At 39.6% G+C, this 19,754-nt stretch overlaps 1 protein-coding gene across 1 annotated transcript in view; it reads left to right on the top strand.

Moving 5' to 3' along the window:
* The first annotated feature begins 3,600 nt into the window (after window positions 1-3,600).
* LOC131231477 (serine/threonine-protein kinase VIK-like) overlaps window positions 3,601-19,754 on the top strand; it is a 35,776-nt gene continuing 19,622 nt past the window's right edge. The window contains exons 1-5 of the mRNA XM_058227683.1: window positions 3,601-3,978; window positions 9,043-9,279; window positions 10,780-10,854; window positions 12,386-12,460; window positions 13,606-13,700. Coding sequence (XP_058083666.1) covers window positions 3,931-3,978; window positions 9,043-9,279; window positions 10,780-10,854; window positions 12,386-12,460; window positions 13,606-13,700 — 530 coding nt within the window. The 5' untranslated portion in view covers window positions 3,601-3,930. The remainder of the gene's footprint in view (window positions 3,979-9,042; window positions 9,280-10,779; window positions 10,855-12,385; window positions 12,461-13,605; window positions 13,701-19,754) is intronic.

Here is a 19,754-nt window from a genome sequence, read left to right as displayed (position 1 = left end):
GAATTTGGGATTGGAGTTTATGTACTCGGGTGCCGATTTTCGAAGCGTTACACTCTCGCTTTCACACACTCTCTTTTTAAGAAAGAGTGTTTGTTAGGAGACTATGAGATACGATGGAAAGTTTGAAGTATGTACTTATAAGTTGTTGGTATATGCAACGCATGAAACCAAGAGCAGATTAAGTATGCCCTAGCCTCACCCAAGATAATGCATCCCTTATTGTGGGCCCTGCCTTAATGTATTTGTTGTATATTTATGTCATCTATTAATTTTGCCATATCATTTTAGGGCATGAGCCCAAAAATGAAGAAAATCCAAATCTAAAGTGGACAATGCTATAAGAAATTTGGGTAATGAATGCCCTACCATTAAAAACTTCCTAGGGCCCACTATAATTTTTGTTTAAAATCCAACTTGTAGGTAAGGTCATGTAAGCCTAGATAAAAGTAAAAAACAAATATTAGATTGATCCAAAACTTGATACATTAATGGTTAATGACTATTGTTTCCTATGGTATGGTTCACCCATGGATTGAATCTGCTTCATTTTTACATCACGCCCTAAAATGATTTGGCAAAGTGGATGTACAACTTCAATATAAAATATATACATCAAGGTAGGCTCCACAATAAGGGACACACCGTCTTGGGTGAGGCAGGGCACACCTAATCCCCTCTCCCCTCTCCCCTCTCCATGAAACCCATCTCTAACATCAGCCTTTTGTCCAATTGAATTATATCAGGTTGTACGTCTCCGGAAGTTCCAATTGTGTAGTGAGAAGCTTCCTTGCTACCTAAGGGTGGTTGCATGGATATTTGTAGGGCCCACCATGATGTATGTATTTTATCCAAATAGTTTCATTTATTTTTTTCAGCTCATTTCAAGTGCGAGCTCAAAATTGAAGCATATCCAAAGCTCAAGTGGACCACACTACTTGAAACAATGGAGGACAACGATAACCACTGTTGAAACCTTCTTAAGGTTGACAATGATATTTATTTGCCTTCCAAGTCTTTGGTAAGGTCACACAGATTTACATGAAGGGAAAACACAAATATCCGTTTCATCTAAAACTTTTTTTTTTTGGGTTAACTTGTTAGTACACACCATGTCACTACACACACTCCATGTTAGCCACCCCCTAGGGATCGATACCAAGACCTCAGGTGTTGAAACGAGGTATCTAAAACTTGCATGGCTTGTAAGAAGTTTTCAACCGTTGACTTTTAATGTGGTATGGCTCAATTAAGCTTTGGACATTCTTCAATTGTATACTTATGCCTAAAATGAGCTGAAAAAATGGATGAACGGCATGGATAATTATACATAAATCACTGTGGGCCCCACAGAGTTTACTTACCAATTATAACACGGTGAGTTACTACACAATCCGTATCCTTTCTTTCAGCTCTTTCATCACCTGCCGTTTGTCATGATCCTCCGTTGGATAGGTGTAGAAATTTTTATTTGGGTGCATTGTGATTGGCCACGTCATATCTACTTATCAAGTCCAGGTACACTGAATCTAGACCGTTCCGGCGTTGTTTACAAGAACAAATCACTGGTTTCTAATGCATCAGAACATTTAATGTATTCATATTCCTATACCCCTAAACCGTACAAGTAGGACAATGGAAGATCGATCCAGTCCGTTGATCTAATGGGAATCACTGTGGATGGATATCCTACGGTTTGTTTCCAGATCTTATGATTTGACGCTTTCAATCTGAGCGGCCCACCTGATGAACGGGCGAAACATTGGCTGGTGCGCAGGACTAGATACATTGAACTTAGACGGTTCCCACGTTGTTTCCAAGAGGAGCGACCGGGTCTGATCCTTCAGGACGTGTATAGTGTCCTGATACCTCATTCCGTACAAGTGGGCCATGGAACACTGATCCAGACCGTTGATCCATTGGAACTCCCTTCGGATGGATCATGCTAAAGAAGTCTCCCGGATCACATGATTTTAACCTTTCAATCAATCGAGTTAGAAATAAAACGCTAAAAGGAATAGAAAGACCAAAACAGTGAATGGCTAGGATCTTCGTATCTGGCCATCCAATCTAGGAACTTTTCTTTCACATCCTCTACCCATGGTGGGGTCCACCATATTAATACGGCCCTAGCACATAAGGACTTTTCTCCTCTGGCGCCCCATGACTACTCTTGTTCCTAACCATCCGTTTCATATGCCACGCCCCATGACACGTGGACGGTCCCACTTGGGTCTATGGTTTCCACCGAACATCAACGGTGGAGACCACTGGATGGAGAACGTAATGGTGAACTCATACAAGGGAGCAGATCAGGTGAGGCCCTGATCGTGGGGCCCACCTTGATGCATGTGTTGTATATCCACGCCGTGCAGAATTTTTTACAGCTTATTTTAGATCATGGTTCCAAAAATGAAGTAGATTTAAATCTCAAGTGGACCACACAGAAGGGATTGAATGACCACCATTAAAAGCTTCTTGGGCCACACAGCTGATATTTGTGTTTTCCCTTCATTTAGGTCTGTATGATCTTATCAACAGGTTGGATGGAAAATAAATATTATGGTGGGCCCTAGGAATTTTTTAACGGTGGGTGTTCAATGACCATTGTTTCCTGTGGTGTGGTCAATTTGAGATTTGAATTAGATTCATTTTTGGGAACATGCTCTAAAATGAGCTTAAAAAACTGATGGACGGCGTGGATATACAACAAACACATCAAGGTGAGCCCCACGGTCAGGACCTCACCCACTGATATGTTACCAGCCTCACTTAATCCGCTCCCCTCACGCAATAGTGTGTAAGCCAAGTGGAACCGTCCACGTGTCATGGGCGGGCAATAGTGTGTACAAAGGGGTCCCACATTCCAGTGATCTGGACGGTTGGTTTTGATACTTCTTACCGTGGATGGAGGAAAAGTTCTCCGAGATTAGAGATAATATAACCTTTATCAGAGGGCTGAAAAAAATAAACGGTCAAGATGAAAAGCAACAGCGGCCGAACAAAGGTGCCATATAAAGTATCTAAAAGAATTTTCAATCTGGGGAAAAGGTGTCATCGCCCATCTATGATGAGGTCTATATCATCAACGGTTTAGATCAACCAAAGTATTCTTGAATTGCACGGACGATGTGCATCAGGCCACCATTCAAGTTCCTCCCCAACCGTTAATCATAAAGAAAACCTTTCAAAGTCCAGCTGGTTGGACCATATGTTGTGGTCCACCTAGCATATAACTTCCAAAATATTATGTTCATGCAAAATCCAACCCTTCCATTAGGTGTCTCCCACCATTATTGCAAATTTCAGCTTTCAAAAAATTTCAGGTGGGCCACAAAATAGAATACGGTTTATAGCCATTGAAAGACATAAAAATATAAGTGTGGTCCATTTGATGAGTGAACGTGGATAATTTTACTGTAATACTATTTTCATTGGTTGGCCAACATATTTCATGGACTAGATTTTTCATGTAAATGAAAGGTTGAAAATTATTCACTGGTGGACCAGAGCTTATAGTCCAACCAGTTGCACTTGAGACGTTCTCAACTTTAAATATAACAGAAACGCGCTAATTCTTCTTTAACTGTCGAGAACCTCCAACCGCTGTCTCTTTCCTCAAAATTAAAAACCCTAACCCTGATTTACCAACACCATTTCTCTCTTCTTTTTCCGGATCTTATCTTGAATATTTCAGATTTCAATCTTACCCCTCAAAGTAAAAAAAATAAATTCAGATCTTTGAGAAGTCCGATAAAACCCCAATCTGGTGATACCGCCTTGGTTGGATTCTTCTCCTTACAAATCCTATAAATTCTATGGCATTTCTAGTCGAATCTTTCGTTATCGGCTTCTCCTCCCTCTATTTTCTGCATATAAATCCCGGCCCGTCATTCAGAATCCTGGACTTCAGTTAGTTTCGGTTAGGTTTCGATGGATTCTCCAGCTGATGAAATGCATGAGATATGTCCATCTCCAAAGGTGATCTTTTTCTTTTTCATTCTTTTTGGAGAGGTTCTTAGTCTTGCATTAGATCAGTGTGTTATGGTGGGAATGGCAGCGAACATGATCCAGCGAAGATCAGTCCAGTCCATTGGTTAGGCAGGACCTGATGAACTGAAAAAAATGGATGGTTAAAAGGCGTTAATGGTTCACATTTGTTGAATGCACATGATCTGCTTGATCAGTGGAATGTCTTGATTTTCTCACCAGGTCATCTTCATGGGGCGGCCCACCGTTTGCAAATCGCAGATGTCCAATGTAGGTGCCAGGTTGGCATATGTGAAGTGTGTAACGGGGATTGTGGGGCTAGCAAACCCAATTTTTAGAATATCAATTTACTCCCTAAGGTCCTCGTTTGGACGCATCCTCAAAGGGGTGTTTGACACCTAAAATTGCCCTTTTGAGTGGAACTCCAGTTTGTATTTTGCATTTAGTCGCACTTTCACCAATGCCGTCTAGTTCCCTACCTGGCAAAATAGGTAGAAAAATCCCACTCTCCAAAAACCAATCGGATTGGTTTTCAGCGAGTCGACCAACAAATTTGGGGAGAAATCCTTTTGTGGAAAACCCATCCAAACAGGCCCCTAAATTTGTTTGACTACATCCCTGCCTACTAAGGAAATTGGGCACCACTTTCTCACCAAGTATCTGGGCCCAGGCCCTGGCTCAATCCAATTAGCGATCAGGCTTGGTCCAAGCTGCCTCTGGGTTCACTGAAAATGGGCTGGCGACATGGCGAGTCACTGCCAATTCAGCACATTTTCTCTCGAATTCAAACCCCACAAGGTTAGTTTTGTGATCACTGCAGCTGATAAAACATTAAAAACTGTAGTGACCAAATATTTTTCCTGAAATTAGTATTTACACTTATAGGGCCTGTTTGGTTGCCACTTAAAAATGATTTCATCTCATTTTAGTTAACGGTAATTATGCATATAAAATTATGGATTAGCCAGATTATTTTTAATCCTCATCAAAATCTCAAGTTCATGACGACTGTTAACTAAAATTAGACGAACTTGTTTTTAAGTGGCAACCAAACAGGGCCTTGGGGTGGAAAAGAAATTCTCCCCTTGCTATATTGAATTGATCATCTGCTTCCGTTTTTTTTTTTTTTCCTTTCATCTGTGAGATTACTTTTTTGGGTAAGATTCTGGTTTCCCTGACAGATAAAAGAGTATTGTAGTGGTATTTATGGACAAAATCCAGACCATTCATTAGGTTACCTCTGCCCATGGAGCTCCAGAGCTCAAAAATCACATTGATCAGATGATCCTAGCTGTTCAATCAGTGGCAGACAAATACACGGTAAGAAACAATTAAGTAGGTCCACACGCAGCCAGTAAGAGACATCTGATTGTACAGTCTTGATCATCTGATCGCTGTGAATTTTGAGCTATGAAGATGGAAGTTGAGATCACATCCCTATGTGTGTGTGTGTAGAATTTTTGTATCATGGCATTATTGGTGATTGTGATTAGGGTTGAGTTATTTCAAGAAAGTGTTCTATTTACCAGCATTGGTGATGATCTTCGAGAAGACTAGTCGAATCATTTTGTTTAAAATTTTTTTAGAGGAATTATGTGATACTCTCATAGCATGGTGGATATTTTCTCATGCAAGCATCCATCCCATGTGCTCCATCCAGACCATCTAAAATGTGGGCCCCACTATGGATGGGCTATGGCCAAAGTTCTGGTTGATTGAACTCTTTTATTTGTTTGACAAGTGTCCATCAAATGTGCTGTTAAAAAGGAAAAATGTTTAATTCTCCAAATTTGTTGGGAAAAGTCCATTGATCTGATAGTAGCAATTGTCTGATCACCTTGATTTTTGAGCAATGCATAGTTTTGGTTGATTACATGTATGCAACATGTACAGTGACGTGTGCCACCATACAGTACATATAACTCATAAATTTACAACATTTTGCATAGTGCCTATAGGCATAATTTTGACATTTTGATATTTACAAGAGGGAGGAAGATTTTAATTGTGACGATAATTTGTCTGCATGAAATAGGGATTTCCACAGGGGAGTCAGTGTGTGCTAGTTGCACCCTTTTTCAGTGCAACTGAGTTGTGTTGGATGCATCAAGAGTCCAAAACATTGATACAGACTGTTTATGAAGTCCATCCGACTTTTCATGGACAAACATGCCGCCATCACACTGATCAGATGGTCCTATCATATAAACAGCTCTTTTTTGTTATAAACATCTGCTTTTCAAGAGAAAGAATGATTATGATTGATGACCAAAGTTATTCGTCTGGAACATAAACAGTCCTTGATGGGATTTACTGCATGTACTGTCTTATTTCATGATTTGAACCATTTTATTGTAACTTATCTGGATCGTTCATTCTGCAAGCCATTTATGATATGCGTAGCATTATTCAGTAGGTGTGATTTTGGTATGGTGGCCCATGAAGAAAGGCTGGACCATGTAGTCAATCTGGATTGATTATACACTATCCACATATCTAAATACAAGTGATCTGCATCATAAAATGGCGCGAACTACCTGCACAGGATCATTATTCATTTGCACATGACTCAAACATTGTGCAGAAACTGCCACAATGAGGGTGCGTAATTTTTTTGGGAGTGTTTCTTGTGATCTTGTGAATGAGATGATAGTAATCTGCTCAAATGGAATGCTTTTGTTACCTTTCAATTTTCAAACAAAGTTTCTTTAGGATTATTTGTTTTTTGAGTCTTAGGAGATGATGGTTGGCAAACTATGGAAGCCAATTCCTTGCAGCTATGAGATTGGGGCTTTCCTCTAATCCACCGTCAATGTGGAAATCTCTGTCAATTTACGGAAGGGCATAGATTATAGTGTGTCACAGGAACCTGTGCTACACCTTATATTATAAAAAAGAAGACGGATCCCACTACATACAACTATGCAATGCATTGTGGTGGTTGTGGTCAACTCCCCCAATTATTTTGACAAAATATTGTGCTGGGTGATTGTGTATTGTATACACTAGATGACTTCCCCCTCGTGGGCCCCACATCACATGGGTACCGCCTCACACGAGCCACCTGCCTCACATGGGACGCCCGCCCCGAGTGTGCCTCTGCATCCCACAGGCAACCGCGCTCGAGACCGGTGTGAAAATGCCCCTGCATTAATCACCCCCGGTTAGGAGTCTTGAACATGAGATCTCTCGCTCTGATATCAATTTGATGCAGGACAATTAACCACTTGCCCTAAAAGCTCGAACTGATAGAGCATGGTGAATTAGTCCCTTTATCTCATAGCCTAGGCCCCACATCACATGGGTTAGGACCTCGGCCGAACCCCCCTCGTGGGCCTCACATCACATAGGTACCGCCTCACATGGGCCGCCTACCTCGAGTGTGCCCTCGCATCCCACAGGTAACCCTACTCGAGCCCGGTGTGAAAATGCCCCTGCATTAGTTACATTTGACATAATATACAAACAAATGATCTAGAAACAACAAAAAAAGAAAAAGAAGCTATAGAACTATTCATTTTGAGGACCCTGATATCCCATGAAGATTTGGTAAGAGTTGGAGAGGAATGCTAATGCAAAATATGTGTCAGAAGAAGTTGCCTACTCTCCCTCTGATTAAGCTACGCTGCGGCTAACTAAGAAGAGAAAGGGTGCCATACTTTTGGTAAGAGTTGGAGAGGAATGCTAATGCAAAATATGTGTCAGAAGAAGTTGCCTACTCTCCCTCTGATTAAGCTACGCTGCGGCTAACTAAGAAGAGAAAGGGTGCCATACTTGGATGTGTGGTTCAACTCCCTATGTGAACCAGTCAAAGGGCATGTGGAACCTTTTCCCAAATGCACATGTGGGATCAACATTTTGTTGCAATCTTAGCAAATCTTCATGGGCATCGGAGCCCTTTTTTAAAATTCGAAAAATCAAATTTTAATGTTAAAGAACATGTTAATGGCATTTTACAGATTTGGGGTGCCATTTTATATTTTTTAATATTTTTTTCTATTTACGCATTTATTTTGGCCCTTTTTTGAAAATTCGAAAAACATTTTTAATGATTCTTTTCTGTTTTAATGACATCATATGATGTGTTAATCATTGAACATGTTAATGTGCATTTTACAGATTTGGGGGCCATTTTATATTTTTTAATATTTTTTTCATTTACGCATTTATTTTGGCCCTTTTTTTGAAAATTGAAAAATCATTTTTTAATGATTCTTTTGCTGTTTTAGACATCATATGATGTGTTAATCTAGTAGAACATGTTAATGTGCATTTTCAGATTTGGGGTGCCATTTTATATATTTTTATATTTTTTTCTATTTACGCATTTATTTTCTTTTTTGAAAATTCGAAAAATCATTTTTAATGATTAAACATTTTTCAGATTTGGGGTGCCATTTTATATTTTTTTATATTTTTTTCTATTGGATGTGTGGTTCAACTCCCTATGTGAACCAGTCAAAGGGCATGTGGAACCTTTTCCCAAATGCACATGTGGGATCAACATTTTGTTGCAATCTTAGCAAATCTTCATGGGCATCGGAGCCCTTCTCCCACAAGTGTGAGTACCCTTTCGTGTCACCACTAGTTCTTAATTTTATGTCAACGGTCAACCTTAGACCGCATGTTCCTCCATTTTTTGCTACAGTGAGAACATTATCTGCGAGCTTCCTCTGTCAGTGAATTCTCATCACTTGACAGGGCTAGAGGTGGAAAACACAATAAAATGTTATTACAAAGGTTTAAATAATTGTGATCTGAGAGAAGGGAACACCATTTCACAAGGCAACAAAAGCTTTTGAAAAAAAAAAGGTCAGTATTGATTATCGCTGTTAGCATATGTTCCTGTTGAGGTACAATAAAGAGGAACTGAACTAAAATAGTCTTAATGATTTGTTCTTTGCATCGGAATAGTAGGCTTTTACTTTGCTCTCATTTTACCGTTTATTTTTTTTAAAAATTATTTTAATTAATTAATAATGCTCCTGCCTTTCTTTGACGAACATTATTTTTACAATGTAAAACATGGTACTCATTTCATGCACTTCTTAGCAGAGGATTCAGGCAGAAGTAATCAACTCTGAAGGCCCTTATCGTCTTCTCTACTGTTGTAGTAAGTGTGATAAAGAAGGTGTGATTCAGGAACTACAGAAAGGAGTATCTCCAAACCTAGCAGCCAATGATAAGAGAACTCCACTTCATTTAGCATCTTGTGAAGGTTGCACGACAATTGTTGAATTGCTTCTTGAGAAAGGAGCAGAGGTGAACTCTACAGATCGGTTTGGTCGTACTGTAAGTGCTTCAGTGGAATATACTTCTATGTTTACTTTCATGGCAATGTAGGTGTGGTTCACCATTCACTCATGCGTCATAATGCTGTATGTAGGATAGGGACAGAGCTGGTGTGGTGATTGTTCTCAATGCCAATTGTTACCGATGGCTGTATTTTTTATTCAGGAATTTAGATTGAGTTAATCAGACATTACCTCTTTGTCCCATTCCCATGGGTCCAATGCTGACATTAGCTTTGTTATTAGGGGTTGTCTAATTTCATGTGCATGTACCCCTGTCCATCTCATCTACATGCTGCGGCAAATATGTGTGAGGTCCACATCATCCATCAGGTGGACACATGCTTTGTCTGTCTCCTGGCCTAATAATTGCCTGTCCACTAATCAGGTGGGACACAGTGTACAAAGAAAATGGACACTAGTCGCCTCCCTGATAGCTAGACCTGATTTCTTGTGGCACTGTGGGGTCCATCTGGTGGACTGCAAGATGCTCAACAGATTCCCAGCTTGGAATTTGTGTAAAGGGGGTCCGGGATCAATATTCATGTAGAATTCTGGATATATTAAATCCCAAAATTTCATTCTCTTTGGTATGCATCATGTCAAGTAGATGTCCTTCCTATATTATTAGGAGCGATTCGATGGAAAATTACCCAGGAAATGATGTAATGTTCATTCGGTAGTTCTTTATGCTGACCGCATTGAGACTGGCTTTCCTAGAGAATAGAGATGTTTGGAGTCCAATTTTAACTCTGATAGGGTGAGGCCAAACAAACTAGGGTAAATGTCGAGAAGGACATTCCACAGAATGTGCAATACCCAAGATGTTGTCTGTGATATTCATGGGTGTACTAAAAGGATTCTGAAACTTCTAGAAGTAGATCTTGTTTATGAAAGGTGTAGTCCTTCAAAAAGTGAGTGCTGGATATTTCTTATTATAACCAAACTTTGATAACTGAAATTGGATTCATAAAGTTATGTGAACAATTTTGATTTCGTAAAGCTATCTGTGATCCATTTGTCATTCTGATGATTTCTTGATCAAGTTTGATAATCCAAATTATAACTTGCATATCATTTTATACTGAACCGATGTTTTCTTTGAATCTACAATTATCTATCATGCAAACCATAATTAGTCCAGACATCGTGAATGAGTGCTCTAATTCATGGATAATGGAGGCGGCATGTGCTTTTCAAAAAAAAAAGAGGTGACATGTGTCTGCATGTATACACAAGAAGTTAAAAGGAGCATAGTATCCCATACTCTGTGAATTTGGGCAAACTTCTGCCATTTGGATCGATGTAGTGTCCAAATCCATGTTCTTCTTCGCTGCCCTCTATTGTATGCCTTCTTCTTTCTTGCTTCTATAAAATCTAAGTGACCATTTCGAAATTGAAAAAAAAATAATCTTGAAATCAACTTGAGATATGTGATCGATACACAAAATAGTTGGAGGTGGATTGCACTGAAGATAGTAATGTAATTGTAAACTTGCAGCCCTTGGCAGATGCTCGCAGCTTTGGTCATGGGGAGATTTGCAAGATATTGGAGGCACGGGGTGGAACTGCTCCGGTATTTGTCTCTCCTGATTGATAAATATTATTATGTGCAAACGATATAAACTTTTGACATTTTATGTTAGAAAGAAATGATTCTAAATAATCCATCTGTTATTTGTAGACTAGGAAGTTCAGTGTATAATTAGTTGTTGAACCTGATAATCTATATGTGAATGCCACTACACGTATAATGTATACAGTGACGTTTTTGTGAATATAATGTTGTGAAGGTTGAGGGTGTGAATCAGGCTGATTGCTATAATAAATACTGTAATGCAGAATGAGCTTCTTAGATGAATGGATTTTTAGCATTTTGTGAGATTTTATGGTTCCAAATGGTTTGCTTGGCCATGCTGTCAATGGTTGGCTATTAAATGGCAGCATTGCCTTTATTTATTTTGCTGGGAAGTGGCTATGATGATGATTTATTTTATGTTTATCATATTCAACAAAAAGATATGAGAATGATTCTCCACTAGATGTAAGTATGGTTTATACTTGCATATGACCATCTACAAGTGGAAGTTTAAATTTGAATTTCTTGCTGGCTGATTCTGGTAGTGATGTCATCATCACCATCACCCTAGCATTTCTCCAGAAATTTGGGTCGGCTTTTAAATGGTAGGTTAGCAAACTTTTATGATCAGCTGCTGCTGGACATCAACCTTCATCACTACCCCGGCTCCAGAACCAGCCATGGTAGATGCTGCTCGCTATTACCATTCATGGTCATCTAACAAGATTCCAATAGTGATGATAATATCCATTCATTCTTAGAAGACTTCAATTCCTTGATCGATGATCCTGTCTTCTGTATCGAAATTGGTGAAACCCTTGTTAAATGAGTATATTTATGGGCATCAAGTATGGCAGAGATTGAGTTTGAGGGATCTTTGAAAAACAGTTTTGAGGATATGGAAAGGATTGGTTGACATGATTATACTCATGGGTTGTAACCAATCCTTTCCTCCATCATCATCTAGTTCTTTTCCCAGTTAAGGCTTAGTTGATGGTGGTGGTGGTGGAAATAATTGGCTATGACCCATAACTATATTCATGTTAAAATATTACCTGGAAATGCCATAGATTATGGTTGAAGCCCAATTGGCATGATTTAACTGCAAGTCTGCAACTTCTATATAACTTGCATGTCATGGAGTTCAAAAGACTGGTAGGTTTGGGTTTCAAGTCTCAAGAACAGGGGATCTTACCTGAGTATCCAAATACCCAATTTGGTACTCTGGAGTTTGAAGGATCTGAGTATCATAGGGTGAATCCTAAGAGTAAAGATAAACAGAAAGTATCCGTTCATTTTCTTCATGAAGTGTTGATGATTTTCCACTCCCAAGTTTTATTAAGCTATTATTGACATCCATTAGTTTGGATTACATGTTAATGTTAACATCTGCAAAAATTCATTATGGATGGGCAATATTTTGTGGCTTTTGCATATTATTGTATCAAAGGTGCAAAATTTATTTATTTATTTATTATGTTCTCTTCATGGATTAACTAAGTAGCTTTAACTCATTTGCTTGGCATAGGTGGATCTTGGCACTCCATGCTGTTTAATTGATCCAGAGGAGGTGAACATGAACGAAGGAACTCTTATTGGAGAGGTAATAACCATAAGTTTCAAGTTCTCATGTTAAGTTAATGTTTTTAATCTTTTCTTTCTAATCCATTATGTCTTGTCTTTACTATAATTAGGAAAAAGGACTTTTTGAATATTTTAATGTCGTTTCTTTTTCTTTTTTTTTTTTTTTGCCATATTTTGTTCCCTTTTCTTCATATAAACCACAATTTCATAAATTATTTAGCTTTTGAGTGCTTACTAGTGTGCTTGCATCTTGGCTCCATGCAAAGGTCGTTCCCATGAAAATCATATTTCCCTCCTGACGTAATGGTTTTGTTTGGAATTGATTAGTGAAGGTAATAATGATTTTTGTGGTCTATTAACACTCGAATGTTATAAACTTGTAAATTAGCAATGGAGAAGGATGAAACAGACAAGTGATTTATAGTTTGTAATAAGTGCACACATTTCTAGGCTTGTTAATTGAGCTCTTCAAACAACTTGATTGCATATTTATTGGTGATGCATTGGAACTCATATATGTCATAGGAAATGAAATAGAAGATTGAAGGATTTTCTACCTATGGGACCAAGATCATTTTGAGGAAATTTTGATCTGTATCTTATATGGTGTTAATGTTGTATGCATATTCATGGGAGTGTGAGCCCTATAAGCTGATTATCACGTTAGCATCTAAACTCGTGTATATGTTGTTAGCATATTTGTCTCATTATCATGTTACAAAACGGACAAATTGTGCTATACATGTATGCATCTAGAATCTAGGCCTCATTATGGAAATGGAGAAACAGTTTGTAAGGATCTCTTGAATGTGTGTTAACTTGTTCTGAGATGAGACATAAATGGCAGGCACATTAAACAAACTTGTTAACTTACCAAATACTTCAATTCTTCTACTATTGAACTGCATTTATTTACCTTTTTCAGTCTCCTTGGAGGGACACTGTTTCTTATTCAATATGTTAGAAAATTACGAGTAGGCTTGCAACAGCCATACAGTATTTATATTTCTGCTCGCCTAGTGTCTTGTTGAGTTATATTGTTATGTTCTTCTGTTAAAGCGCTACTCACTGATAATGCAGGAGTAGTTCTGAATTTTGTATCATGGCATGATTCAGCATATCATCTTAGTACTTTACAAGAATTAAGTTTTGAAATGTGGACAGGGATCTTTTGGTGAAGTTTATTTAGTGAAATGGCGGGGTACTGAAGTTGCTGCGAAAACCATTCGTTCTTCTGTTGCATCCAATCTTCGGGTGAAGTGAGTTTATTTATTTATCTTACAGCACATAATCAGGTTCAAATTTGTCTTATTGTAATGGACATGACTTGTTTGTGTTGAACTAAGGACATCTCCTCTTGTTAAATTTGTAATCGAAGTTTCTGTTGGATCTAAATATCCATGATTGAGGTACACTTTTGTACCTCCGTCTTTACCAATCCCATTCTTTTGAGGATTGTTAGGACATGACAGAAGGGTACCATGCCCTCTCTATTGACGCGGGATTGAAATTAGATGATATCCTAAGTTGGGGTGAATAACTTGACTATCTTCTCAAATTAAATTGCCATCATTTTGCAGAAGGATTTGAATACTTCAAGCAAGTCAGACACTCTTCAAAAGATAAACCTAAGCATATCTAATAATCTTAATAAAAGTGACACACTAAAAATGCACCCAACCACCCGTAGCCACAAGAGCAGGACACCCACAAGTCACAATCAATGGATCAACTAGAAAAAGAAAAAAAAACTGCTACTATTATTTTTACTGGAAGAAAAAGTTGAGCATTTTGCCAACTTGCAGGCACTTTGATCCTTTATTTGTATAATCCGTCCAGTGTTCGAAGTATCGGTATCGCTACAAGTTTCATTAGCCAGGGATACGGAAACAATATCGATATCGCCGATAATATTGCTGATAACCGAAAATGTAGGTAAACATGGGAAAAACTGTGGAATTTTCATCGAAACTTCAAGAGATGTTAAAATGTACAAATTTGCATATTTAGAAATAAAAACAAAAATTTCAAAAAGAATGAATACATAACAAGTTTACATTTAATGGGGCCTTAAAAGCATGTGTTGTTGTAAGAAATCAGTCCAACCATCCCATCCAACCTATTTAACCATCCAACTTTCCATCCAAACATCCATCAATATTGCAAAATATCAACCACCATGATATTTCACGAAGAAATCATCAACAATTGGAAAGGAAATGAAAGATTGTGGTCTCAATATCGCGCATGTTGTAATATCGATAATATCGAGATATTATTAATATTATCAATGACAAATTGAACACTACATACAACCATGTGCCCATGAAAAAAAATTGAAATAATTTTTTTTCTAATAAACAAAATTCTGACGATATCAATATGTTGGCGATATTATTGAAATATTGTCGGTACACTTATGATACAAGCATTACCTAGAATTTACATGGTAAAAAATATTGGCGATACATTGGCGATATTGATGCATTGGCAATACAAACGACGCCTAGAATTTACATATTTGAAAATATTGACGATTACATTAGCGATACTTAGCGATACATTGCTAAAACCTAGAATTTCTGGTACTACCAGCGTTATCGATATTGCTGAGCTGGAGATGAAGATAATATCAGAGATATTTTGATAATATTGGAGATAATTTGAACACTTGAGTCTGTCTAGCTCTCACAATATCATATTAATAAGAAACTTTAGTTCCCTTTCTAGTTATGGAATGGTCAATTGGGAAAGAAAGGAATAATGGGTCCGTGAATAATCACCTGAAATCTGTGGAACCAGTGTTTCACAGGGTGGAAGGACGTATTGTCTCTAGAGCTATGAGCTTAGCTCAGTTTAAAAGCTGTAATTGGGTTCTTGGGATTTTTTCCCTGCCTACGTTTGGGCCGCATGTGAAGATCGCTCATCCACCTCCTCTTCCCCCTAATTCCTATTTTGGATGGTTCTGATAGAACTTACCATTGGAAAAAAAATGAAGAAGAAAAAACTCTACTTGGAAAAACATTGGAAGACAAATGAACGGAAACAAACTAGTTGTCTTAGTTGCCACTCTTACTAGAGAAAATTGGATTGAACCATCTCATGAGAAGATGGTGAAAGAAGATAATTGTTGGAGGTAGAATCTTCAAAAAAGCACATGGTATAAATATAATAGCCTTCCCATCTTGGTCTTTGAAGGATTTGCTTTCTATAAAAAAAAACCAATCCCACACAACACTTCCATCTTGAGTAATGAAATGAAACAACTGTATTCAACAAACCATTGGAAATCAGATTTATACAAATGACTAGGAGAGTACACAAATAGAGGAATCTGAAGGTCAACATCCTTTTGGAGAGATGGACACTTCACTGTCTCTTTTTACTTACATAAATGATCATCATCATCATAATAGCCCTATACCAACTAATTTGGGGTTAGCTTCATGGAGCTTGCTTTGCTAAAAATTCCTATCCAAGGCATATCTTTGGCAAGTTAAAAGCCTTCATATCCTTCTCAGTTCTCACTCCTCGGCAAAAGAGTATAAAGAGAGAAATAATGTTGGGGGGGAGGGTTAGATTAGGTTTCACACACCCCATCCACCCGCCCCCTCACCCCCTTGCCATTTTATATTATTACAATTTAGTGATTATGGAAATACGCTTAAGTAACAAAAGAAAAAATCCCCACCATGTCCTATGTAAGACCCGTATCCTAGTCCGTACCGTTTCGTAGGCTTCCACGGTCCTCCTGGTCGAATTCCGGCAATCCTCGACCCATATCCGACATTTGCGCGCGATCCTAAGCCGGGTCCTACATACCGAAGTCGACTCGACCCGAAACTTGTATTTTAGCGACCGCGCCGTCGCTGCGGTTCCAACGCCGTGACTCGCGCACCGATCCGATACCCAGGCTAGAAGATGTGGGCCCACGTTCATTTCGAGAAAAACGCAGAGCGTTGCGAATTTCGAGAGAATCTCTACAACATATCCCATCAATCAATCAATCAATCAAGTACATCACACCTACCACAAGTACAACAACCCATCCCTTCCCATTCCCAAAGTCAACTTTCTCTCTCTCTCTCTCTCTCTCTCTCTCCACTCATCCCTTTCTTACAACACCATCACCCATCACACATCACTCCATCACCTTTTCATCCCATTACTTCTCTCCCTCTCTCTCATTCCTCTCTCATTCCCTCTCTTCACTCTCAAGTAACCCAAAAATTTCACACGTCCAAGTCTCCCCAAGCTTTCTTCCAAAAACAACACGCGTGGCCCACCCTCTCATCTCTCATCCCCACTATCAAAACTCCATCAACCACCATCAAAAGTGAAGGCAAGGAGCATAGGAGTCCAAGGGATCAAGGAGTGCAATAGGTGAGTGATCCACTTTTGAATCTTATTTTAGGGCCCACTTGTTGGTGGGACCCATTTTGATGTATGTGATATAACCATGAGGGGCCCATAGTGGCGGGGTCCCTCCATCACCGTCTCTCTTGTCTTTCTTTCTCTCTCTCTTTCCTTGTTTTCTTTTTGATGCTGTGGCCGTGAGCCCCACCCGGCTAGACCCCACCATGAAGTACGTAACCTATCCACACCATCCCCCTTCGTGGGACCCACCTGATAGATGTGTTTGATCTACACCATCCAGCTTGTTACTGGGCCTAGACGGAAGGAAAACACAAATATGAGATCGATCCATAATGGGTGGGCCACGTCCATGTGGGACCCACCATGTTGTATCCTAAATGTCCAGCGTCCAGGCAACAAAAAAATAAATAAATATATATATATATATATATATATATATATATATATTATAATATAAATATTAGCTTGATTCAACAAACTTTGGTGGACTGCTCATGTAGGCCCCACCTTGATGTATAGATTCAATCCACGCTGTTCATCCTATTTCTCAGCTCATTTTAGGCGTTGAGCCGAAAAACGAAGCTAACTCGATTTTTCTGGCGGGCCATAGCATAGAAAACAGTGGCTTTACCGTTAAAATCCCTTTTGATGTTTCTATACGCCAAAACACATCGAATATTGGGCTTGATGGGTCTGTCTTGAGCCGTAGAGTGCAATGGCTGGGCTGGATTCACCTGATGCAGGCCCCACGTACGAAAAACCATAAAAAACTAGTTTTTCAAAAAAAAAAAAAAAAAGAAGCAGCAAGCGCTGCTGATGCTGCAGCATGCCGCTGCTCTAGCGAGGAAAAGGGGTTGGGATGTGGGTCCCAGCCCACCGTGATGTCTGTGAACATCAACACCGTGCATTTGGTAGGCCCCTTAGGGAAGTGGGCCCCCACCCAAAATCAGCCGTACGTGGAACTCTGGTGGCCCATGTCACAGGAAACAGTGAGGGATTAAACGTCTACCATTGGAACCCTTTTGTTGTCCAGAAGTTTTGGATCATTATGAAATTTGTTTTTCCTCTTCAATCCGGGTCTGTGTGACCTTACCTACATATTGGACGGTAAATAAACGTTATGGTGGGCCCCACGTGGGACTGCACCTTGATGTTTATGGTTGGTCTACACCGTCCAGATAGCTGGACGGTGGGCTGTACCATGAAGTATGTGTTTCATCTGCGCCTGCCCCCCCTGTACGTGAGCTGCGTCTGTGCAGTGTGGGACCCACCTATAATGGATTGGCTTGGCACATGTACCACACACTAGCTATATGGCAGTGATGTGGCAGGTTATGTGGAGCCCACCTTGGCGACATGTGTGGGACCCTCATTGATGTATGTATTGTATCCAAACCTTCCATCCAATTGGCAAGCCCATCGTTGGCTTAAGACTAAAAATGAGGCAGATTTATTAGGTGGACCACACCACAGAAAACAGTGGAGAGATGAACACTTACCATTGAAGTCCTTTTGGACCACAATAGTTTTGGATCAACTTGATATATGTTTTTCTTCCCAACCAGGTTTGTGTGACCTTATGATCAGATTGGATGGAAAATAAATGTTATGGTGGGCCTTGGGAATTTTAATGGTGGAAATCATTATCGCCACTGTTATTTAGAGTGGGGTCCAGTTGATCTTTCGATACGATTCATTCCTTTGGAAATGCTCTAGAATGATCTTTACATGGGTTATGACCCATTCCAATGAATATAAGGCCTATTTGATTCGGCCCATTTGAATCGGCTCATTTGATTCGGCCCGTTTGATTCGGCCCATTTGAATCAGCCCATTTGACTCGGCCCATTCGATTTGGCCCATTGTGATATATTCGGCCCATTTGTTTGATTCGGCCCATTGACTCGGCCCATTTGTATCGGCCCATTTGATCGACCCAATTGACTTGGCCCATTTGATTCGGCCCATTGACTCGGCCCAATTGATTTGGCCCATTTGTACCAGCCCATTTGATTCTGCCCATTTGATTCAACCTGATGATATGGCCCGATGTTATATACATTGGCCCATGATTAAGGCCCAATGTGATGCGTATATGCCCCATAAGCGAGGCCCATGATGATGTGTATTAGACTCTTGTATGAGACCGTGAACCCATTATATGATTGACCCTATGAGCATCACTCCTTAGGAGCAATGTTGGTTAAATGTCCACATTGATGGGCAATGATGGTTGAATGTCCACATTGTGACCGTCCATTAGGCCTTGTTAGGCCCATTCTTACCGATTCCGATTATGAAGGCCGATTATCGATCGATTCCGATTGTCGTGGCCGATTGCCGATTAGCGATCGAAGCCGATTATTGTGACCGATTGCCGATTCTGATTGACGTGGTCGATTTGCCAATTCTGATTGTCGAGGCCGACTCCGATTGTCGAGGCCGAATATCGAGGCTGATTGCCGAGGCCCATTATGATGTATGCGACCCGTATTTGAGGTCTATTCTGATAAGCATTCGGCCTCGGCTTGATGCATTTAAGGCCTATGTAATGTATGTGAGGCTTATGTGATGAGGCCCATTTTGTTGCATTTAAGGGCCAGGCGATGGAGCCCATTGTGTTGTATATTAGGCCCATGTGAGAGGCCTATCATGATGTATATTAAACTCTTGAGTGAGGCCCATGGTGTTGTATATTAGGCCCTTGTGTGAGGCCATGGGTCCACTATATGTTAGGCCCTATGCGGACCATTCCTTGGAGGCAATGTTTGGTTAAATGTCTATATTGTCGAGGCTGATTGACGATGTCGGTTATTGATACCGATTATGAGTATGTGACAGCATAGCATCATGATACATGCCCATAGGCATCATCTGCATGTTTGTTATGAGATGTGGTGGATCATTGCATATATCATTGGGCATGTTGTTATGAG

This window comes from Magnolia sinica, chromosome 17 (genome assembly GCF_029962835.1).
Source record: "Magnolia sinica isolate HGM2019 chromosome 17, MsV1, whole genome shotgun sequence".
Classification (NCBI taxonomy): domain Eukaryota; kingdom Viridiplantae; phylum Streptophyta; class Magnoliopsida; order Magnoliales; family Magnoliaceae; genus Magnolia; species Magnolia sinica.
Note: the sequence above shows the minus strand (reverse complement) of the source record. Positions and strands in the feature narration are given on the sequence as shown.